We start from the raw sequence: 21791 nt of genomic DNA, 5'->3' as shown, positions 1-21791 counted from the left end.
CGGGGGCGGGGGCGGGGCCGAGCCGGAAGGGGGCGGGGCGCCACGGGCGTTTCCGGGGCGGCCGGCGGGGCCTGCTCGGCCCGAGCTGCCGGCTGGGCTGCACTGGCAACGGGTACGGCACCGGCACGGGGGCCGCGCAGGGGGAGGGCCTGGCCGGCAGCGGCGGGGGGCCCTGAGGAGGCCTGAGGAGCGGGAAGGAGGCCCTGAGGGGCCCAGAGGGGCGGGAGGGGGCCCAGAGGAGGCCCTAAGGGGCGGGAGGGGTCTCTGAAGGGCAGGAGAGGGCCCTGGGGAGGCTCTGAGGGGCCCTGAGGAGGGGTCAGCGTGGGGTGTGAGGGAGCTGGGGGCCTGGCGAGGGAAGGGGCACAGGGGCTGGCAGGGGGCAGTGCCGGGGCTGGGCCTGTTTTCGGGGAGATGGCCCGTGGGTGGCCTCAGAGCTCAGACACCTGTGATCCCTAGGCAGCCTTGCTGGCCCCAGTCCCCCCACCCCCCCACCGAGCAGCAGTGTCCTGGCCTGCTCCTGTGCCTGACCGGGGCGGGGGGCGGTGAGTGTGTGTCTGTGTGTGTGCTGGCCCCCATCTGCTGGAGAAGCAGGGTGAGCCCCTGCCTGTGGTGCTTGCAGGGTCTGGGTCGCAGGCAGTGCCCCGCGGGGATGACTGTGGCCTCATCTCACCCACCTCTGGCTGGAGGTGCTGCTCGCCTCGCTCTGTGTCACTGTAGCTGAGCTCCTGAAGTGCCCACAGCAGCTGCTCCCATCAGCGAGCATTGCGGGGAGTTGAACTGAGGAGGGAACAAGGAACCCAGAAAAAGTTTTCAAGAGCTCACTGAGCAGAAGTTACAGAAGGCAGCAGGAGGAGAAGCCCAGTGTGCAGCTTTATCTCTCTTCCTGGAGGTAGCAAGCTGGCTACAGCCTCTCACCTCCACAGCCCATTGATGTGGCCACAAAAAGCTGCAGTTGAAGCCACCTGGGCCTGCCAGCAGCTGTGGGAGGTGAGCCTGTCCCTTCCCAGCTCTGGCTGAGGTGGAGCAGGGTGGCTGTGCACGTGTGAATGCAGCAGGTGGGGACACAAGCCTCCGAGCCTGCTCCTGGAGAGGGGAGTGCGCCCCAAGGTCAGCCATGGAGAAAATGGCCAGGGTCACCACTGCCCTGGGGGGCAATGCCCTCACGGGCCGGACCATGTTCTGTCACCTGGATGCCCCTGCCAATGCCATCAGTGTGTGCCGCGATGCTGCCCAGGTGGTGGTGGCTGGCCGCAACATCTTCAAGATCTACTCCATCGAGGAGGACCAGTTTGTGGAGAAGCTGAACCTCCGTGTTGGCCGCAAACCCTCCTTGAACTTCAGCTGTGCGGACGTGGTGTGGCACCAGATGGACGAGAACCTGCTGGCCACTGCAGCCACCAACGGTGTGGTTGTCACCTGGAACCTGGGGAAGCCGTCCCGCAACAAGCAGGACCAGCTTTTCACCGAGCACAAACGCACTGTCAATAAGGTCTGCTTCCACCCCACTGAGGTCTACATGCTCCTTAGCGGCTCCCAGGATGGCTACATGAAATGTTTCGACCTGCGCAAGAAGGACTCTGTCAGCACCTTTTCTGGTACGAGCACAGGCTGTTGCTTTCCCCCTTACCCTGGTGAGAGACAGAGGTTGGGGGCTTTGCCCTTTCCCCATGCCCAGGAGGAGGGTTCGCTCAGGGCACAATGTCTGGAGCAGGCAGGGAGGGACCCGAGAGGTGTTTTGGTGCAATTTTTTTTTTTTTTTTTTTTTTTTTACTGCTCAGCAGTGGGCCAGGTCTGCACAGGAGATGGAGGGTGGCTGCATCACTCCCTGCTTCCCCTTCTCTCTGGGCTGGGGACCCCCATGGCTCTTCCAGTGGGGTTTTTAGGTTTGCTGGAGCTCTGTCCCACCAGATCTCAACTTCTGTCCCTGCTCAGGCCAGTCGGAGAGTGTGCGTGATGTCCAGTTCAGCATCCGGGACTACTTCACCTTTGCTGCCACCTTTGAGAACGGGAACGTGCAGCTGTGGGACATCCGCCGGCCGGACCGCTACGAGAGGATGTTCACGGCCCACAATGGGCCCGTGTTCTGCTGCGACTGGCACCCAGAAGACAGGTGTGTGTGGGGTCGGACCCTGCCATCCACCTGGCCTCAGCAGAGGTGGGGCAGTCTCTAAAAACAGGTTTGGGACGTCTTTGGAGGGGATCAGTGTCTCTGATACCCTGGCCCCTTGTGTCAGGGGCTAGGCTGTTGCTGGAAGATGGGAGCAATTACTGCTTTGAGGGTCTGGGGGGTGTTTTGGTTTTGTTTTTTCCTCTGCTGTCCCTGGCAAGTGGAAACCAGGGGTAGGGGGAGCTGGTCTGGCTGGGAGCCCTTCGGATGAGTGTGGCTCTAAAGATGCAGGGCCTTAAGTGGGGGTGGGAAGGAGGGGTGTTGCCCGACCTGGTTATGGAAGAGCAGAGGCGTTAGGGTAGCTGCCTCCCCTTGGCATGGACATGGTCACATCTGTGTTGTCACTGTTTCTGTGCTGGGGTGGAAAAGGAGAGGTGAACGGGCATGGATCCTGGCCCAAGTTGGCTTCTTACAGTCTTTCTCCATCCTCCTACCAGGGGCTGGCTGGCAACAGGCGGCCGGGATAAGATGGTGAAGGTGTGGGACATGAACACCACGCGGGCGAAGGAGATCTATTGCGTGCAGACCATCGCCTCAGTGGCCCGGGTGAAGTGGCGCCCAGAATGCAAGCACCACATCGCCACCTGCTCCATGATGGTGGATCACAATATCTACGTCTGGGACGTGCGGCGTCCCTTCATCCCCTCTGCCATGTTCGAGGAGCACAAGGATGTCACCACGGGCATTGTGTGGCGTCACCTCCACGATCCTTATTTCCTCCTGTCAGGCTCTAAGGACAGTACCCTCTACCAGCACATCTTCAAGGATGCCAGCCAGCCCATCGACCGGGCCAACCCAGAGGGGCTGTGCTACAGCCTCTATGGAGACCTGGCCTTTGCTGCCAAAGAGAGCCTCATCTCCTCCGACTCCAACCGCAAGCCCTACATCGGGGACCGGCGTCACCCCATCTTCTTCAAGCGTAAGCTGGACCCCACGGAGCAGTTCGAATACATCTCCTCCTCCAGCGCCCTCAGTGTCTTTGAGACGGACATGGAGAGTGGCAGCATGGACTGGTTTGTGCACACAGCCAAGCAGTATGCACTGGCCGGCAGGCCTCTGGCCGAGCTCTGTGACCACAATGCCAAGGTGGCCAAGGGCTTGGACCGCAACCAGGTGAGACTTGGACTGGAGACTCTCAGCACAGACCTAGGCTGGTGCTGAGGTTGAAAGGTGCTGTCAGGATGAGGCCTGCCACCTGAGCTGGATGGCAGCTCTTTGGCTGGATGTGGCCTCTGGCTGTCCCCAGAAGGTGCACCTCTGCCTGGCACCAAACCCATAGCACTGTTGCCTACAACAAGCACAGATCATTGCCCAGAGAGCCTGCCCAGCTCTCTAGATCAGTCAATGATGGGAGTTTGCAGTCAGGCATGTGGCTGCATGGAGCCCAGTTTTTAGCCTGATGAGGTCTGACCACAGCTGTCTCACACACAGGTGGCTCAGACGTGGACGATGCTGCGAATCATCTATTCCAGCCTTGGCACTGTGTCATCCGCCAACCTCAACCACAGCATGGGGAAAGGCAGTGCCACTCTCCCGCTCATGAACAGGTAAGAGGTGTCAGAGCCGCAGTGAGCAACATGACACCTGAGCTGGCTCCATGAGTGGGAGAGTGGAGACAGCTCCTCGGCTGGGCTGGAGTCACAGGGTGGGAGCAGGGACAGCTCTCCTCCAGCCTCAGGCCACACTGGTTTGCAGGCTGGCATCGTTTGGACACAGCCATTTTCCATGTGGCTGTGAGAAGCGAGTGGCCAGCCTGGCCTTGAGCTGGGCAGCCTTGTATGCTGTGTGCTTCCCTTCTTGAAACAAAGTTTGAAGCCATGGGGGGGTGTGGGGCACGTACCGACTTTGCAGTTCTCTTAATGAGTGACTGTAACTGAGGGCTGGGGATGGTGAACCTCTTATCTTGCTGCTGATGTGGAGAGCTTGTCCTCTGCCTTTCAAAGGGAGAGGACAGCCTGGCTCTTCAAGCGGCTTGCTGGCTTGGAGAGCCCTATCTTGGGCTGATGAAGCAGGAAAACTTGTTTTTCCTATTCTCAATGACATATAAAAGTGAGGGGTGAGGACTCCAAATGAGCTGTCAGACCTTGCAGGGCTGGGTTCCCAGGGTGAATAAGAAATCCTCAAAGAACATCAAAGGAAACCCTCTCCTGGACCAAGCTCTGCATCCAGACAGGTTGCTGTCTGTCACTGACTTAAAAACCACAGGCAGCAAGCCAAAGAGCTCGGCTCTGCTTCAACCCCATTCCTTTCCTTTCTCAGTGAAACCTGAGAGCAGTGATACATAACAAACAGCAAGGCACCTTGTAGTGAGGTAGCTCCTGTTTACCTGCCTTTGAGGTGAAGGTAAATATTAAGAGATGGAGTCAAGAGCCTGCACTCAGCTCTGAAGTCCTTTAGGAAGACCTTTGTGGGCACCTTTGCAGTGCATGCACAGAGACACCAAGCTTGGAGAAAGGGCTGTGTTAACAATGGCACTGTAACTTTAAGTTAACAAAGTGGGGACAGCTGATTTCTGTACTCTGAGCAAAATCACCACATCTTGTGTTTCACCATTCAAATTGCAGCTGGACACTTATATTCAGGCTGTTTCCTGGCTAGAATGGAAGCTGTGACTATTGGTTTCTTTCTCAGCTTTAACCTGAAGGACATCCCCTCTGGGCTGGGCAGCGAGTCGAGACTGGACCGCAGCAAAGGAGAAAACCGCACAGAAAACATCCTCATGGATTCCTCCTCCACCTTGATCAACAACGAGGGTAATGTTTCTGGGGTGGGCACAGTCCCAGTCCTACAGCTCTTCCCTCCTCAGCTGTAGGTGGCCAGCTGCAGGCTCCAGGTAAAGCACACTGAGCCCCAGGGTGCAGGGCAGTTTACCTCCGTGACCCCTGCAGTGGTGGCTGTGAGTGCCAGGAATGTGACTGCGCTGGGGAGCTGAGCAGTCTGGCTGGGGCAGGATATGGGGGATTCAAATCCAACCTTGTGCCTGAGGTAGGATGAGCTGATTTCTCTCTCCTGGGGCACACAGACAACGAGGAGACGGAGGGCAGCGATGTCCCTGCAGACTACCTGCTGGGAGATGTGGAAGCAGATGAGGATGACTTGTATATGATGGACCATGAGAACCCACACGGTGAGTCCACAGCTGGTGCTGGGAGGTGTTGCCTGTCCCAGACCCGTAGCTGGATTTTCTCCTGGCCTTCCCTACTTGTTCCTGATCTCTCCTCACAGCTGAGGAGCAGGAATACAGCCTTCCCCAGGAAGCCTTTCCCCTGCGCCATGAAATTGTGGACAACCCATCGGCCTTGGACCACCTGCAAGACAAGGCTGACTCCCCTCACGTCAGCGGCAACGAGGCTGAGACAGTGTCGCTGACACCAGTGGAGTCCTTCTCCCTCATCTCCATCTCCCATTCGCTCTATGAGAACCGCCTGCCCACCGACTTCTTCAATCCTATTGTGCGGGACACGCTTCACTTCTACGCTGAGCAGGGAGATGTGCAGACGGCCGTGTCTGTCCTCATCGTACTGGGGGACCGCATCCGCAAGGAGATTGATGAGCAGACCCAGGTGGGCCCCGGGAAGCCCCTTCCTGGCTGTGTAGGAGCTGAACCCTCCCTTCAGGGCTGCTGCAGCAGCCCCATGAGATGCAGTAGGACACCTAGGTGGGACTCAGGGGTGGTGTATCCCAACGTGATGGGAGGGACCCAGCTGTTCTCTGGGCACCTCCCATCTCCAGCCCCTGCCAGGCTGCCTCTAACCCTGGGTGGGCAGCTCCAGGACCCTGGTACCCAGCTGGCTGCCCTACCACTAGTCCTGGCAGGGCCTCGCAGTGGTGTCTGCAGGGCCAGGGTGGGGAAGTGGCCTTGGGCTGTTGATTTGGGGAAGGATACCTCCTCCCCAGCCCCGAAGAGCACTTCCCCTCCTGCAGGGATCTTGCCTTTGGGATGCGGAGCTGGGATCTTGGGGGGCCGGGGGGGTGAGGTGGGGGGGTTGGGGAGTATGTCAAGGCTCAGCTGTCTGTGGCTGTCCCCAGGAGCACTGGTACACGTCCTACATTGACCTGCTGCAGCGCTTCCAGCTCTGGAACATCTCCAATGAGGTGATCAAGCTGAGCACATGCCGTGCTATCAACTGCCTCAACCAGGCTTCCACCACCCTGCACATCAACTGCAGCAACTGCAAGCGGCCCATGAGCAACAGGGGCTGGATCTGTGACAGGTGAGTGCAACACTGCAGTCAGCGAGCAGGCAGGGGGGGTAGGGGGCCACACTCTGGTCACCGAGGGGAGTCCCAAAGGGGCTGCAGGAGCAGGAGGGTGCCATGGTTACCCCTTTACCCCTCATTTCCCCCCCCCCCCCCCCCCCCCCCCCCCCCCGAGGGCTCCCCCTGCCCATGCTCACCCTCTTCTTTCTGATGCAGGTGCCGGCAGTGTGCCAGCATGTGTGCTGTCTGTCACCACGTGGTGAAGGGGCTCTTTGTCTGGTGCCAGGGCTGCAGCCACGGTGGCCATCTCCAGCACATCATGAAGTGGCTGGAGACCAGCTCCCACTGCCCTGCTGGCTGTGGCCACCTCTGTGAGTACACCTGAGCCCCTTGCTAGGGGAGGGGGGGGAGAGGTGGGGCAGGCAGCAGTGGGCAGGGCCTCCTGCCTGATTACTGCTCTGCCCCCACCTCCCTCCCTGTATTTATTTTTGTGTAAATAGGGCCCTGCAAGTGACCCCCGCCCCCCATCTGCCTCTTTTGTACTGGATTAAAACAAAACATGAGCTGAACTGGGTCACGCCTCTTCTCTTTGATGAACCTGGCGGCAGCGGCCCACGGGTGATCTGCTCCGGCCCCCGCTCCCCAGCCGAGGGTCCCTCCCCTGCAACATCCCGGCAGGCTCTGGGCACCCCTTTTTAAGCCGCGGCCCCTTTAAGCCGCGGCCGTGCAGGGATCCGTAGCGGCGCGGCCAGCCAATGGCAGAGCCCCGCGTCAGCGCGGGCCGCGGTGCCTGTCGGGAAGCGTAGTCCGTCGGCGGCCCCGCTCCCCGATGGCGGCGGCGCGGCGGCTGCTGCTGCTTGTGCTGCCGCTGGCCTGGGCCCGGCCCGCGGGCGGCACCGACCCGTCGGGCGGCGGCTGGTAAGGGCGGGGGACGGGGACGTTGCCTCCCGCTGCCCCCCCGTTGCCTCCCGCTGCCCCCCGTTGCCTCCCGTTGCCCCCCGTTGCAGGCTGGCGGGCACGGTACCGGAGGAGCAGCGCTGCACCGTGGAGCGGGCCGACGCCTCCCTCACCTACTCCCTCTTCCTGCAGCGGTACGGGCCGCTGGGCACGGCCTCGGGCGGCCGCTGACCCCAGAGAGGGGCCGGGGGCGGGGGGGGCCGCGGACAGTCCCCGGTGCCCCGAGACATTAGCGGGGAAGGTGGCTGGGCCGGCCCCCGTGGGACCCCGCTGCGCTGCTCTCCCCCAGGTTCGCCTTCTCCCGGCCGGTCATCCTGCGCGGGGTCACCGACAACTCAGTGAGTGCCGGGAGGGCACCTGGGGCACTCAGGGAGGCCGGGGCAGGGGACACACACCGGTGCCTGAGGAGCGGTGGCAGCAGCATCCTGGCCCCACTGTTGTCCCCCCACCCAGGCCTTCCGTGCCCTCTGCACCCGGGAGAAGCTTCTGGCGGCCTTTGGGGCCTGCCCGGTGCGGCTCAGCACCGCCAACACCTACTCCTACCGCAAAGGTGAGGGGCAGGGCGGGGGCAGCACCCCCGGCGCCCCCCCCATGGCAGGCAGCATCTGCCCAGGGGCTGCCGGCCTGGCCCCCAAGCTCTCCCTTGCCCACAGTGGACGTGCCCTTCCAGGAGTATGTGGAGCAGCTGCTGAAGCCCCAGGATCCGGCCAGGCTGGGCAGTGGTGGGTAGCACCATCCTGCTCTCCACAGCTGGCCACCCTTGCCCTCCTCACTGGCTTCAGCCTCCCCCTCTGTGTGCATCCCCCCCAGACACTCTCTACTTCTTCGGGGACAATAATTTCACTGAGTGGGGCCCCCCTATTCCAGCGGTATGTGCCCCCTCCCTTCCGCATCCCGGGCACCAGCCCTGCCTACAGCTTCGGGATCGCAGGTGGGTGCCTGCAGAGGTGGCGGTGGGGGCAGGGGGGGTCTCTCCAACACTAACCCCAACGCTCTCCCACCATAGGCTCAGGATCTGGTGTTCCCTTTCACTGGCATGGTCCCGGTTTCTCTGAGGTGATCTTTGGGAGGAAGGTGAGAATTTGGGAGGGAGGGGGGAGAAAAAGACCCCAGTGGGCATTCCCGGAACATGCAGAAGCCCCCTGGGGCTCAGCCCGAGGGGCTGGAGGGGAAATGGAGGGGGGGTGGGGGGGGGGGGGGGAGTGCCCCTCCTCCCTGGTATCTTCCAGCGCTGGTTTCTGTATCCACCGGATAAAACACCCCACTTCCACCCCAACGAGACAACGCTGGCCTGGCTTCACCACACATACCCCGTGCTGCTGCCGTCGGAGCGGCCACTGGAGTGCACCCTCCGCCCCGGGGAGGTGAGTCCTGCATCACCCGGGTCCCTGCTCCCCTCAGGAGGGGGGAGGGGACACCCCCAGTCAGCACCCCCAGCTCTCTCCCAGCAGGTCCTGTACTTCCCTGACCGCTGGTGGCACGCCACACTCAACCTGGACACCAGCGTCTTCATCTCCACCTTCCTGGGGTAGAGCTGGGAAGGATGAGGACATGTCACCACCATCCCAGCTGCAGTGAGAGCAACAGCAGCTGCCCACTCAATTACTGGTGTTGGGACCAAGTGCCTGAAGTTCTGGTTTTTACTGGTCTTTCCTCTTCCCCTTGGATTAAAGTTGTTGTTCTGCTGTAGTGCTTCGAGTATTGCTACATCCCCGCCCGCCCTTGGGGACTGGCACTGGTTCCCAAGCCAGGACAGCGCCTGCTGGTGCAGAGATTGTTGCCCTGAACCACTACAGCTCTTTTCTCCATATTTATTGCTGAAATTTTTTTTTTATTTTTTTTTTAATTGACATTGGCAAACTTCCAGAGGGTGCTCAAAAGCCAGGCAGGCTGTCAGCTGACTGAAAAGCTGGAGTCTCAGTCAGATGCAATTTGTTGGTTGGTTTTGTTGGTTTTTTTTTTTTTTTTTAAAGGGATTTCATTAAAAGGAAGAACTTTAATCCAGGCAGCTGGTCACAGGGGAACATTGGTCTCCCACCCTGGCAAGTGCCTATTTACAGGGAAGAGGAGGACCTGACCCTGGCCAGGCAGGAGGTGGTGGGAGGAGGAAACAACTATGTACACAGGGAGGGGACTGGGGCAGACCAGCACCAGGCGCTCATCCCGACAAGCTCCTCCCTGGAGCAGGACACAATCTTTGGGGATTGTCAGCTGCCATAGACAAGGGGGATCCTGCTCTCTGGGTGATTAATATGTTGGTGAGACCTTCCAGTCCACTTTGATGAGCCAGTCTCCTCCAACCCCCCAGGGCAGGTCTTCCTCCAAGTGCCATGGTCAGCAAGGAGCTGGTGGAGAGGGAAGCCTTTGTGCCCACCCAGCCACTGCGGCTCCTCGGGAAGGGGAGATGGGGACGTGCCCTCACCCAGCGCTTTCGCTGGATCTCTGGGCACCTGGAGCGGAGGGGGAGCAGCTGGAGAGCAAGTAAGGCATGGTGCCAGCCCAGCGAGAGCTGTCTGTGCCGCTGTGGCTGGGGGAACCTGGGCAGGCCAGCGCTGCCCCCTCAGCCCCTCAGTAATCCTCCACCCAGCCATTCTCCGAGATGAACGCATCTATCACCTCCTTCATGGCGAGGTTGGGGATCAGCTGATCCTGGGTCAAAGGACTCCGCGTCACTGGATCGAAATGACCCACGCGCTGTAAGGGAGGAGACAGCCACCAACCGGTTACTCCATGTGCCCAGCCTCAGCCCCGGGGCACAGGTGCCCGTGAGGCCAGTGCAGTCCTGGCCTGTGTGCCGGCATCCAGCCCAGCAGCCAGGCATCCTGTGCCTGCTGGGGGCAAGGCAAGAAGGGGGTGGAGGGAGAGCCCCTTCTGAAGGTACCTCCCAGCAGGCTGGGAGCAGGTCAAAGCACAAGGTCCCTGCCAACAGCCGCCTCTGCTTCAGGCAGGGCCCGGCAGCGCCTGCCACCTTCCTGCCTGCCCCCACACCTCCGCAGGGCGATGCCTGGGCAGGTAACTGGAACCAAGCCCACGGAGGCATTTGAGCCCTTAGTTGGGCAGGCAGCTGCCTTCATGCCCAGGCAGGGCAGGCAGGAGGGGCAGAGGAGGACTGCGGGCAAGGTCCTGGGAAGTCGCCACTGTCCCCAGCCCAGCAGTACCTGGAGATGTTCCTCGATGTCCTTCCTGTCATAAGTGATCCCGCTGGGTGTGATGCAGGGCTCTCTCATCAGCTCGAAACTGATCTTCCCGCACAGGTAGTCAGGGATATCCCGCTTCTGGCTCGAGAGAAGCAGAGCTGGGTCAGGAGGGGTTGGGTGAGCCCAGCATTAAAAGAAGGGGGCTAGGAGATGGTGCCGCATCAGAGGGGGAAGCAGGGAAGATGGCAGAGGTGGTAGCACAGACTAAAGCAGGTTTACAGCAAACAGCTCTGGAAAGGGAGAGATGGGAGCATGGGCCAGGGCACACTCACCTTCCTCTTCTCGTCCACTTGAGAGAAGAGCTCATCCATGTCTGCCAGGTACTTGTCCTGAAAGAGAGGGGCCTTAGGACGAGGAGACCCTGGTGTACAGGGGCTATGTGTTCCCAGGGAGAGAGCCCTGAAGCCTCCCACCCCCTCTGCTTTCACAGCCCCCAGCCAGCGCTCGCCCAGCACCAGGGTGAAACGCAGGAGTGATCCAGCTTAAAAATAACCTGCCTTTGTGGGGCTATTTTTATCTCGGGATTAGGCCCCTGCGCCAGGCCAGCACCCAGACCCACATGTGGCCAAGAGCTGCTCGTGTTGCACAGCCCTCAGAGAACAACAGGTAGGGCAGCTGAGGGAGCGCAAACAGGTGTCACCGCTGCCAGGCTGCCCTGGGCTGGGACAAGAGGTGACAGAGCAGGGGCAGCTGTCACGGGGGGGACACGAAAGCCCTGCAACAGCAGCTCGAGCCACAAAATGAAGGCTGAGAAGCTGTGCCCTGCCCCAGGGTTTTTTGGCTTTCACTTGCACAGCTGCAGCCCTGCAGCTGCCTCTGCCATGGCAGAGCATGGGGATGAGGATGGGATGAGGAAGCCCCAGCTCGTATCCCAGCCTCCGTGAGCCTCCCTGGCCCCCCTGCTCACGTGCTTGGCCTCGATGCTGGCCAGCTGAACTCGGCTCCGGCTCTCATCTGCATTTTCTTCCTGCTGCATCTTCTGGCACTCGGCCAGCTCCCTAGGACAGAGTGGGGGAGATCAGAAGTGATGGGGGGATGCTATCGCTCCCTTCCCTGCTGCTGCCCCACTGCAGGGCTCTGCGTGCGCACAGAGCTGTGACAGCTTTGTGGCACTAAAAAAGCCTTTACAGGTGCCGCTGCTGCCCCCTGCCACATTTACCTCTCTTTCTCTGCCATGATCAGCTTGGTCAGGTAGGAGTGCAGTTCGTTCTCCTGGTTGATCCGCTTCTCCTCGATGCTGTTCCAGCGTTTCTTCTTGGCGATGCGCAGTGCGCTGGGGATATCGTCTCCAAAATTCAGCCGTTGTTCCTTGGCGAGATTGTAGGCTGGGGAGAGAAAGGGCACCTCAGAGCCAGCACTGGCTTCCCTCTCGCCATCCCTGGGCCCTTTCCCAGTGGGCAGGCAGGTGCAGGGGGGAATGCTGGCACCGTGCCCGCTCACCTCGCTGCAGGTTAGCAATAGCCTCATCGTAGTTCTCCATCTCCATCTGGCACTGGCCCAGGAAGAAGTGAGCCTTCACCGACTGGCCATCCAGCTCCAGGGCTCGCTTGCAATCTGCCAGCGCCTTGTCGTGCTGCTGCATCTTCAGGTAGCAGAGGGCTCGGTTGGTGTAGTAGACGGCCACCAAGGGGTTGCGGTTCTGCAAGGCAAGACCCATGTTATGGCCAGTGACAGCAACTGCCGGCAGGAGCGAGATGCGGTGACAACAGGGTGACAACTGGATGACTCGGTGAGCTGGCTGCGCAATGCTGTCACCTTGGTGAGAGCCAGGAGTGCCAGCTTGGGCTTGCACCCCACCAGGAGCTGCCGGGATGGATGGGGGACAAGCTGGGGCCAGTCCCCATGGGACAGCCTGTCCCCCAAGGAGGGGGGGAACAACAGCCCCCCAGGACCATTCCCTGGGACCAGGGTGGGTCTGCCCTTCCAAGTGCTGCCTAGGGATGTGGTGGAGCTGGGGGGGGGGGGGGGGGGGGGCGGAGGGCAGGCCCAGGCTGGGGGTGGACACAGAAGTGTCCAGCTTGGAGCCTGGAGGGGGTGGGACACATACAGGCCTGGCTGTGTGCAAGCCCAGGGAGGGTACCAGGGCCAGGGCAGGCTTGGGGGCAGTAGCCCAGGCCAAGGGGGGGCGGGGGCAGGCCGAGGGAGGGGATCCAGGCCCGAGGGGGTGATCTAGGCCGAGGGCAGGTCCTGTCCCGGGGGGTGGCCAGGCTGGGGCCAGAGGTGGGTGGCCAGGCCCGGGTGTGGGGCAGCGGCCAGACCCAGGGTATCCCATCCCCGGGGTGCCCGGGCCAGGCCCGAGGGGGTTCCCGGGCCAGGGCGGGGTAATGTCGGGAGGGTGCCCGGGCCCGGCGGGGGGTCCCACGCCGGGATGTCAAAGCCAGGCCCGGGAAGGTGTACGGGCCAGGGGGGGTCCCATCCCGGGGGTGCCCAGGCCAGGCCCGGGGGGGGTTGGGGGTCCCGGCCCAGGGTGCCCAGGCCGGGCCGGGGTGGGGCTGGGACTCACGATGGCGCGGCCGTAGCAGGCGGCGGCCTCGGGGTACTTGCGGCCGCCGAAGAGCCGGTTCCCCTGCTCCTTGTGCTCCTGCGCGCTGTGGCTCTTCTCGGGGCTACCGGCCCCCGCGCTCCCCGCGCCCGGCCCCGCCGCCCCGGGCCCCCCCCGTGCCGCCCTCCCGCTCCTCCTTCCCCTTCATAGCGCCGCCCGGTTCCGCCCGGCCCGGCCCGGCCCGGCCAGCTGGGGCCGGCGGCTCCGCTGCTCCGGCCGCGCACTGCGACAGGCGCCGCTTCCGGGGCCGGGCCGAGCGGGGGGCGGGGCGGGGGCGGGGCCGAGGCGGGGGGCGCGGTTTGTGGGGCTGGATGGGGGGTGGGGGCGGAGCCCTGGGGGGCCTGGAAGGGGGGAGTGCGGTGGGGGCGGGATGGGGGGGTGCGGGGGTCCTGGGGGTGCGGAGTGCGGAGGGGGCGGGGACTGGGGGGGCGGGGTCCGAGGGGGGCTGGGGGGGCGGGGTGCGGAGGGGGGGGACTGGATGGAGGGTGCGGGGTTCGGGGTTGGGGGCTGGGGTGGGAGTGCAGGGGGGGGATAGATGGGGGTCGGGGTCCGGGGGCGGGGGGGGCGGGTCTGGGTAGGGAGCTGCGGGGTGGGAATGCAGGGGGGTGTGGGTGTGCAGAGGCATGTGGGGTTTGTTGGGGGGGCTGCAGGGAGGGGGCTGGATGGGGGGTGTAGGGGAGTGGGAGGGCTGTACCGGGGGGCGCAGGGGGTGTTTGGGTGCGTGGGGCAGGGGTGAGTGCGCTGGAGCATGTGGGTCTGGATGGGGGGGGCGCAGGGGGGTGTCCCAGTGCGCAGCCCGTGCTGCAGCCCCCTGCCCCCAGCCCCGCGGGGCCGAGCCGCTTCACGCGTCCCAGAGTTTTCCGCTCCAGTAAGTGCTGGAGCCCCCCCGCCCCCCCCCCCCCGGGGCAGACGGCCCCGGCGCCTGCCCTGAATCACAGCAGCGGGGATGGGGAGGGGGGGACACCCCTAAAATCCCCCCCCCCAGAGACACAGGCCCTGGCAGTGTGCAAAATATTTATTTATACTCCAAAAAGGTCTGAGGGGGGGGGTGGGAGGGGGGGGGTCGGAGCGGGGCCCCCCCGTGCCCCCATCCCGGGGCGAGCCCCCTGCGGGGGGAGGGCAGCAAAGCGGGGGGGCCGGGGCGCGGGGGGGGCTCAGCTGGCACCTGCCTGCGGGGCTCCCCAGGGCTCCTTCGCCTTTTCTCTCTCTTTTATTTATATTTATTTTGGCGTAGAAAAATAAATCGCTCCTATTTTGGCACCAGTCCTTCATGTGAAAGTGCAGGTCCTGGGGGGCAACGAGTCGGCCCCCATCCTGGAAAAGGGGGGTACAGGAGCAAGCAGGGGGTGTCCCCCCCGCACTGGGCTCCTTCCCGGGGGGCACATCCTGAGCCCTGCGGGCACCCCAGGGGGGGTTCACGATGCCAGGGCAGGGCTGAAGCATCCTGGGGGGGGGTCACAGCGGGGCGGGGGCCTGCTAGGGTGTAGAGAGGGGGGACACACAGCCCATGGGGGGGGCGGCGCGCTCGCTAGCACCGAGGGGGCAGGCGGGCAGGGGGGTGACCTGTCCCCATGTCACGCGCGGGGACCCCCCCTCCACCGGGCTTGGCCAGCGTTAGAAAACAAAAATAAATAAATTAAATAAATACAGGGGTTGATGGGGTGGGGTGGGGGGGTGTTATGGCGGCGGGGGGATCTGTGCCCCCAGCAGGTCGTAGGCAAAGATGTTCCAGAAGACGGCGAAGAGGAGGAAGGTGCCGTAGGAGAGGAGCAGCACCCACCAGCCACACTGGTCCTGCAGGCTCTCCTCGTAGCTGCGCAGGATGGTCAGCCCCATGCTGATGCCCACGATGGCCCCGGCCAGGTGGGCCATGAAGCTGGGCTGGGGGCCCGAGGCCGGCAGTGGGGGCGAGAAGCGGAGCCAGACGGCACGACCCACCTCCGAGCTCACTGTAAGACAGGGCCGGGAGGTGCTGAGCCCCCCCCCCCACCACAGCCCCCACTCCCTGGGTACCCCCCGGGGTGGGGGGCACGGCCGGGTACTCACTGCACACCAGCGCCAGCACCATCCGCAGCAGCTTGTAGGGGCAGCGCATCCCGGCCCAGTTCTGTGGGCAGACGGACGGGTGGATGGAGAGAAGGACAGATGATGGCCCAGTACGGGTGATGCCCCCAGCACCAGGGAGGGGGCTGCCACAGAGGCCCCCACTGTGCCCCAGAGGAGCTGTGCCCTGGCCCCACAGAGTCCCCCGAGGTGTCCTCCCTGCCCCCTGATGCCACCCCATGGCATGCCCCCCACTGCCACCCCCATGCTGCCCACCCTACCATGGCACCCACCCCATGCCACCCCCCCACCCAATGTCACACCACGCTGCCCACCCTACAATGCCACACCACCGCACCCCCCCACACAATGTCACACCACGCTGCCCACCCTACAATGCCACCCCATGGTGCCCACCCCACAGCACCTCCCACCCAATGTCACACCATGCTACCCACCCTACAATGCCACCCTATGGCACCTCCCACCCAATGTCACAGCATGCCACCCACTCTCCCATGCCCCAAGGCCCCCACGTCCCGGCGCTGACCATGACAACGTTGGCAAGGTGTGCCGAGCAGAGTGCGTAGACGCCCCCCGAGCCCCCAACCAGGGGGGCCCGCATGTCAGTGATGGAGACAGTGAGGGAGCCTGTGGGCACGGGCAGGGCTCAGTGCAGGGCCTTGCCCCCCCATCGCATTAATTAATTACTGTCTACATTAATTAGTTACGGGCTGCATTGCCCCCAGCCCTCCAGGGCAAGTGATGCTGGCAGTGCCAGGTGGTACCCAGTGGTCAAGAGTGGGTGGCGAGCGAGGCTTCGCATCCCCCTCAGACTCGGGGTGCATCTCCCCATGCCCTCCCCGGAGCTGGTGGTAGGGATGGATGGGGACATCCCCTGCGCCAGGCAAGCACCCACCTGCCAGGACACCGGCCAGGTAGAGGAAGCTGATGCGCAAGATGCCGTGCACCATCTCCAGGGGCACCCCGATCATCAGCTGCAGGAGGGCGTTGAACCCCAGCTGCTCCAGCCTGCCCAGGCACAGGAGGGGACACGCGGTGGCTCAGCCCGCGCAGCCCCCAATTTCCCCCCCCGGCAGGGACCTACCCCACGTGCATGAACATGTAGGTGAGGAAGCGCCAGGCGCGTGCCCGGTGCCCAGGGTGGTAGACCAGGGGGCTCTTCATGTACTCGGGGTGGTAGGTCTGCAGCACCCACTTGTTCAGCCGGGCCCCGTAGCAGAGGAACACGATGATCTGCACCAAACCCCACGGCTGTCACCCCCAGCACTGCTGGCACCCAGCACCATCCCTCGGTCCTGGGGCAGGCTCACCTGGCCCCCTCCGCCCTGGGTCTGAGCCTCCCATGGTCACTAGGGCATCACCACTGGGGCCACCCGTCCCATCTGCCCTGGGTTTGACCCTCCCCCATAGGCACTGGCACATCACCACTGGGATCACTGGGATCACCCATCTCCTCTGCCTCAGGTCTGAGACCACCACAGCCACTGGCACATCACAACCGGGGTCACCCATCCCTGCATCCCCAGATCTGAGCCCCCCTGCGGGCACCAGGACATCACACGCAGGGTCACCCAACCTGTCCGCCCAAGGTCTGAGCCCCCCCGAGGGCAGAGGGGCGCTTCAGCCAGGATCAGCCTGGGACCGGCCGGCCATGTGCCTGTGTCCCGTACCTGGGTGAGGGTGACAGCTGCCATGAAGACAGGGGGTGGACACGTGCGGTGCTGGTAGAAGTACCAGCGCCGGTCCATCTCGCAGGGCAGGATCTCATAGGCCACGTAGCGAACGAAGCGCTTGTAGAAGCCCAGGCCGGTCTCGTCCAGCAGCACGTCGCGGGGCAGGGCTCGCTGCCCGTTGGCAATGGCACGTTTGAAGCTGCTCGAGCGCTTGCTGCTGATCTGCAGAGAGAGGCCGTGCCCGCGGGGTCCGCAGGGGCAGCTCAGGCCGCTGGGCTTGTGGCCATCCCCTGCCCATCACCACCACCCCGTGCCACAGCCCGGTGGGACAGGCTGGACAAGCCACCCCAAGGCTGTGCCATCATCCCATGCCAGGGGAGCCCCCGGGGACCACCAGTGTCTGCCCCCCTCCCCATGGGCACAAGGTGGTGCCCAGTGCCCCGCCCCCCCCCCCGGATGACACCCGGCTGCTCGCCCCTGTCCCTGCAGCCCCCCCAGCACTGACCAGGTCTACCAGCTCCTGATAGCAGACCTGCCCCTCGTCGTTGCCCTGTGCCAGGGCCACCAGCATGTCCAGCTTGGCGGGGTCCAGGGGCAGCTCATGGCTGTGCACGAGGCTGGCGAACGTCTCCACCCCGATGAAACCGGTATTTTCGGGGTCGAGCTGTGGGGCACAGCACGGGCCATTACCGGGATGCTGGAGCTGCAGCTCCCTGACCAGCCAGGGAGACCATCTGGTGCCCCTCACCCTGGCCTCAAGCCTGGTGGTATCATGTGCCGCCCTGTGACACCAGCCCCTGCCTCTGCAAGGGAGGCTACAACCCAGACCCACCCTGTACCCCGGACTGTGTGGGTGCCCTGTGCCGTGTGGGTGCCCCATGCTGTGTGGGTGCCCCGTGCCACGCCGGTGTCCCAGTCCCCCTGTGGCGCAGCCAACACTCTCCCACTCAGTTATTTCTCGCCGCCAGCAGCCTGCCAGCCAGGAAACCACAAAGCTAAACACACGCGCAGCCCTGGCACCAGCCTCCTCCTCCTCCTCCTGCTCCTTCTGCACGCCCTCGCTGCCGGGTGCTGGGCTCCACTGTGTGGGGCACCCTGTGCCGGGGTACCCTGCGCCATCCCTAGGGCTCCCAACGGTGACTGGGCACCCTGAGTCCTCCAGGCACCGCACACCACTGGGCACCCAGCACCATGAGGCACCCTATATGGCCCCACTCGTGGAGACAAGCCCAGGGTGGCACAAGGAGGATATAGAGAGGGAGAGGGCATCGATGGCCAGAGCACAGCTCCAGCTGTGCCAAGGGTAGCTGGGACACTGCACCCTGCAAATAGTGTTGGGTTTGCTCCTTCCTTCTGCAGGGGATGAAATTCAGGAGAGGAAACTCATCCCCGTGGGACGGGCAGGAGAGGGAGTGCAGGGAGCATGGGACTGTACCCCCACCCCAGCATGTATCCCATCATCCCAGCAGGAAACAGCCAAAGCCCCTTTCCCAAGGTGGGTCTGGCTGCCCCGATCCTCTACCTGAGGCAGGCATGGGTGCAGGATGGGATGCAGGATGGGATGCCGGGTGGGGAGCAGGATGCGATGCAGGGTGGAGAGCAGGATGGGATGCCAGGCGTGCAGAGCAGGGTGGGATGCAGGGTCCAGGGAGCAGGCAGTGCTTGCATCCTCTGAGCAGCCCCATGCCCCACACACACCACCCCACAGGTGCCACATGTGTGTGCCATGCCAGGACCTGGCATACGCCACCCCACGTGCTGGCACACGCTGAGCTCACTGGCCCCCAGAGAACCGCGGCAGCAGCCAGGAAGCCCCCCTCTGCTTTCAGGGTGCATCTCCCCTTACTGCAACCCCACTCCCCCTACAGTCCCCCAGAGAGCCCGATCCCCATCATCCCAGCCCCTGGGCCCTGCTGGGCTCTCCCAAGTCCTGCTCTCTCCCCGGGAAGATGCTGCTCATCCCTGAATGGCTTGGAGGCACATGGAGCCCCTGTGCCAAGGGTGGGGTGACACAGGGGACAGCATCACAGCTCCTGGGCTGGGGTGGCTGGGGGACTCAGCCAAGGTCATGGAACCAGCCAGAGGCAAGGGGGGACCATTAATAATCCCAACCCTCAATAAATTCCCCGCTCACCCCCCAGGGAGAGCCACCAGCTCGGCTCAGGGTGGGTGGGGATGGAGGGACCAGGCAGCTGAGCACAAGGGGAGCTGCTCGGGGCTGAGCATCAGGCAGGGATAGGGCTGGGGTGCAGCGCCTGTTAATGCATCGGGGCCTGATCCTGCCAGCGGAGCGGAGCCCAGTGCTACACAGCATTAACATTCTATGGCCTGATCCTGCAATCAGGTCACGGGGTTGGATGCAGCCCCCCACGAAGGCATGTGAGTCCCAGCCTCGCTGGGGTGGCCGAACCTCACGGCAGTCCTGGGGCCTGGGAGCCCCATCCTGCACCCAGCACTGGGGTTCGGCTGACCAGCACCCCTCGCCCTTGAGGGTGCACCCGGCAGGATCCGGCCCGGGGCAGGTGGCGCGAGCAGTGCTGGGGTCGAGGAGGAGGCCACAAGTGAGCTGAGTTGCGTGGTCTCAGCGGCGCCAGGAGGGTCCGGGGCAGTGACGGGGGGCACCGAGGGATGCTCCGCAGGGGGCGGCGGGCCGGGGGTCGCCCTGGGCGAGCAGCGCTGCCCCGTGCCCGCCAGCCCGGCGAGCAGCCGCTGCCCGCTGCGCGGCAGCCGTGCCCGGTGCATGCGAGCATCCCCCCCCGCAGCGCTGCCCGGCGCACGGCGGCGCCCCCCCGAGCGGAGCGCGGTGCCCGGCCGCCCCCCGAGAGCGCTGCCCGGTGCCCGGCGGCCCCCCCCCCGCTCTCACCTGCTCCTGGATGAGCTGCAGCAGGGAGCTCCTGTCCATGCACCCGGCGGGCGGCGGGCTCCGCCGCTCCCCCGCGCCCGGGGCCGGCGAGCCGGGCAGGGGAGCGGCGCGGGCGGCGGGGGCGGCGGGGGGGGCGGCTCGCCCCGCCAGCCCCGCGTTGCGGCGGGCCCGGGAGCGAGCTGCGAGCGGCGGCGCCGGGAGCCGCCGATGGCAGCGGGGCGGCGGCGGCGGCGGGGGCGGGAGCGGAGCCGAGCGGAGCCGCCCCCGCCGCAGCGCACGGCGCAGCGCCCCCCCCCACTCCCACCCCCGGCGCCGCGCGGGGAACGGGGACCCGCTCCGCCCCGCCCCGCCGGCAGCCCCGGCCCCGCGCCCCACACCCAGCACGGGCAGGGAGCCGGCACCGGGCACTCGCAGCCTGGGATGCTGCCTACCCGCATCGCTGCACGTGTACCCACATCCTACAGCCCCCTACATCCCTGCACGGGTACCCTCATCCCTGTGTGGGGTACCTGCATCCCTGTATAGCTCCGTGCATCCCTGCACAGGTACCCACATACCTGTATGGGTACCTGCATCCCTGCACGTGTACCCTCGTCCCTGTATGGGTACCTGCATCCCTGCGTGGGTACCTGCATTCCTGTATGGGTACCTGCATCCCTGTACAGCTCCATGCATCCCTGCACGGGTACCCACATCCCTGTATGGGTACCTGCATCCCTGCACGGGTACCTGCATTCCTGTATGGGTACCTGCATCCCTGTACAGCCCCCTGCATCCCTGCACGGGTACCTACATCCCTGTATGGGTACCTGCATCCCTGTATAGCTCCGTGCATCCCTGCACATGTACCCTCATCCCTGTATGGGTACCTGCATCCCTGTACAGCCCCCTGCATCCCTGCACGGGTACCCACATCCCTGTATGGGTACCTGCATCCCTGTAAAGCTCCGTGCATCCCTGCACATGTACCCTCATCCCTGTATGGGTACCTGCATCCCTGTACAGCCCCCTGCATCCCTGCACGGGTACCCACATCCCTGTATGGGTACCTGCATCCCTGCACAGGTACCCATATCCTACAGCTTCCTGCATCTCTGCATGGGTACCTGCATCCTGTATGGGTACCTGCATCCTTGTGCAGGTAGCTGCATCCCAGTACAGCTCCCTGCATCCCAGTGTGAGTATCCATATCCCAGTACAGGTACCCACATCCTGGTAGGTACTTGCCTCCCAGTGCAACACCTGCATCCTGGTACATGCTTCTGCATCACAGTACAGCACCTGCATCCTGCTACAGGAATCTGTGTCCTGGTGCTGTAACTGCATCCTGGTATGGCACCCGCATCCCAGTATAGCACCTGCATCCCAGTATTAGTACCAGCATCCTAGTATGGGTACCAGCATGCCAGCACTAGGCACCTGCTGAGTCTGGCACAGGTGACTGCAGGCTGTACCTCCTTCCTGACCCTGCACGCACAGCCCAGCACAGGTTGGGGTGCAGCCCCACAGCTCCCCCACCCCGGCACGGGGCTCATGGTGCCTCCAGTGCTGGCACCTGCCCAGCACAGAGCACGCAGAGCAGCTTGGCACTGGGCACACTTCACATGATGTGCACAGCAGCACCCAGGCCAAGCCTGCTGCCCCAGGATCCCTGGGTGCCCTGTCCCCCAGGGCAGCATGTCCCCAGGACCCAGCCCTGGCACCGTCCCCGCTCCCCTGGGCTGCAGATCAGCCCCACTGCGAGTGCTGGGGGAGCTCTGGACTCCACAGCCCTGCTGCGGTGTGGGGCAGAGGTGCTGGCAGGCAGCGGGCAGGGCTGCGCATGCTGGTGATGCCACATAGATGCTGGCTGGCGCGGGGCAGGCAGAGGTGCCAGGCAGCGGGGCAATGCCTGGGCCCCTCGGGGACTGTGTATGGCCATGGGTGAGCTCCCACAGCCCTGCCACGCGTGTCCCCTGCCCTGGCACGACATGTGCCACCGGCACTATTAATACACACCACAGCAAGTGGGGCTGCTGCTCCCGCAGGGCCCAGCCTGGTTTGGACTCACCGGGGAGCACCGTGTGTCCCGTCCACCTTGGCGTCACCGCAGCGGTACTGGCCACGCTCCCTCCCCATCCCTGCCC

The 21791-nt window shown here is 64.1% G+C and overlaps 4 protein-coding genes across 7 annotated transcripts; 2 read left to right on the top strand and 2 right to left on the bottom strand.

The window, feature by feature from the left end:
- The first annotated feature begins 29 nt into the window (after positions 1-29).
- On the top strand, positions 30-6935 carry WDR24 (WD repeat domain 24). Of its 2 annotated transcripts, XM_055806502.1 has the most exons (11): positions 30-112; positions 620-1595; positions 1933-2110; positions 2605-3280; positions 3599-3714; positions 4799-4920; positions 5190-5294; positions 5393-5730; positions 6197-6381; positions 6583-6737; positions 6867-6935. In XM_055806502.1, the coding sequence occupies exons 2-11, from the start codon at positions 1115-1117 to the stop codon at positions 6878-6880; spliced, it is 2370 nt and encodes a 789-aa protein (XP_055662477.1). In that variant the 5' UTR covers positions 30-112; positions 620-1114; the 3' UTR covers positions 6881-6935. The 2 variants fall into 2 exon arrangements, with proteins under 2 accessions (XP_055662477.1, XP_055662476.1); XM_055806501.1 differs by having other exon boundaries at positions 6583-6935.
- Positions 6936-7064: 129 nt separating this feature from the next.
- On the top strand, positions 7065-9012 carry JMJD8 (jumonji domain containing 8). The gene is given in 10 exon segments (XM_055806522.1): positions 7065-7284; positions 7374-7457; positions 7613-7661; positions 7777-7873; positions 7977-8045; positions 8134-8174; positions 8176-8254; positions 8330-8397; positions 8553-8687; positions 8775-9012. Coding segments are annotated over 10 exon segments (792 nt in total). The 5' UTR covers positions 7065-7195; the 3' UTR covers positions 8856-9012.
- A 134-nt stretch (positions 9013-9146) lies between these two features.
- STUB1 (STIP1 homology and U-box containing protein 1) lies at positions 9147-13225 on the bottom strand. Its single transcript, XM_055806520.1, is given in 8 exon segments — positions 9147-10017; positions 10482-10598; positions 10793-10849; positions 11428-11518; positions 11680-11845; positions 11961-12159; positions 13024-13158; positions 13160-13225. Coding segments are annotated over 8 exon segments (942 nt in total). The 5' UTR covers positions 13211-13225; the 3' UTR covers positions 9147-9891.
- Positions 13226-14072: 847 nt separating this feature from the next.
- Positions 14073-19903, bottom strand: RHBDL1 (rhomboid like 1). Of its 3 annotated transcripts, XM_055806514.1 has the most exons (8): positions 19666-19903; positions 17308-17466; positions 16800-17024; positions 16214-16362; positions 16025-16137; positions 15656-15756; positions 15109-15169; positions 14073-15011 (listed from the first exon to the last, which is right to left on the bottom strand). In XM_055806514.1, the coding sequence occupies exons 1-8, from the start codon at positions 19702-19704 to the stop codon at positions 14740-14742; spliced, it is 1119 nt and encodes a 372-aa protein (XP_055662489.1). In that variant the 5' UTR covers positions 19705-19903; the 3' UTR covers positions 14073-14739. The 3 variants fall into 3 exon arrangements, with proteins under 3 accessions (XP_055662489.1, XP_055662487.1, XP_055662488.1); XM_055806512.1 differs by having other exon boundaries at positions 14073-15169; XM_055806513.1 differs by having other exon boundaries at positions 14073-15169; positions 17335-17466.
- Between the last annotated feature and the right edge of the window lie 1888 nt (positions 19904-21791).

Source organism: Falco peregrinus, chromosome 5, assembly GCF_023634155.1.
Source record: "Falco peregrinus isolate bFalPer1 chromosome 5, bFalPer1.pri, whole genome shotgun sequence".
Classification (NCBI taxonomy): Eukaryota; Metazoa; Chordata; class Aves; order Falconiformes; family Falconidae; genus Falco; species Falco peregrinus.
The sequence above is the reverse complement of the archived record's forward strand: the minus strand, read 5'-3'. Positions and strand labels throughout refer to the sequence as shown.

What these genes read in the sequence shown, in the direction of transcription:
- WDR24 (XM_055806502.1), top strand. Translation starts at nt 1,115, where the DNA reads ATGGAGAAAATGGCCAGGGTCACCACTGCCCTGGGGGGCAATGCCCTC. An exon ending in GGACCATGAGAACCCACACG is followed by an intron (nt 5,295 to 5,392) that starts GTGAGTCCACAG and finishes CTCTCCTCACAG; the next exon opens with CTGAGGAGCAGGAATACAGC. An exon ending in AGGGGCTGGATCTGTGACAG is followed by an intron (nt 6,382 to 6,582) that starts GTGAGTGCAACA and finishes TTTCTGATGCAG; the next exon opens with GTGCCGGCAGTGTGCCAGCA.
- RHBDL1 (XM_055806512.1), bottom strand. Translation starts at nt 19,704, where the DNA reads ATGGACAGGAGCTCCCTGCTGCAGCTCATCCAGGAGCAG. An exon ending in TGCAGCTCATCCAGGAGCAG is followed by an intron (nt 17,467 to 19,665) that starts GTGAGAGCGGGG and finishes TGTGCCCCACAG; the next exon opens with CTCGACCCCGAAAATACCGG. An exon ending in ATCAGGAGCTGGTAGACCTG is followed by an intron (nt 17,025 to 17,307) that starts GTCAGTGCTGGG and finishes CTCTCTCTGCAG; the next exon opens with ATCAGCAGCAAGCGCTCGAG.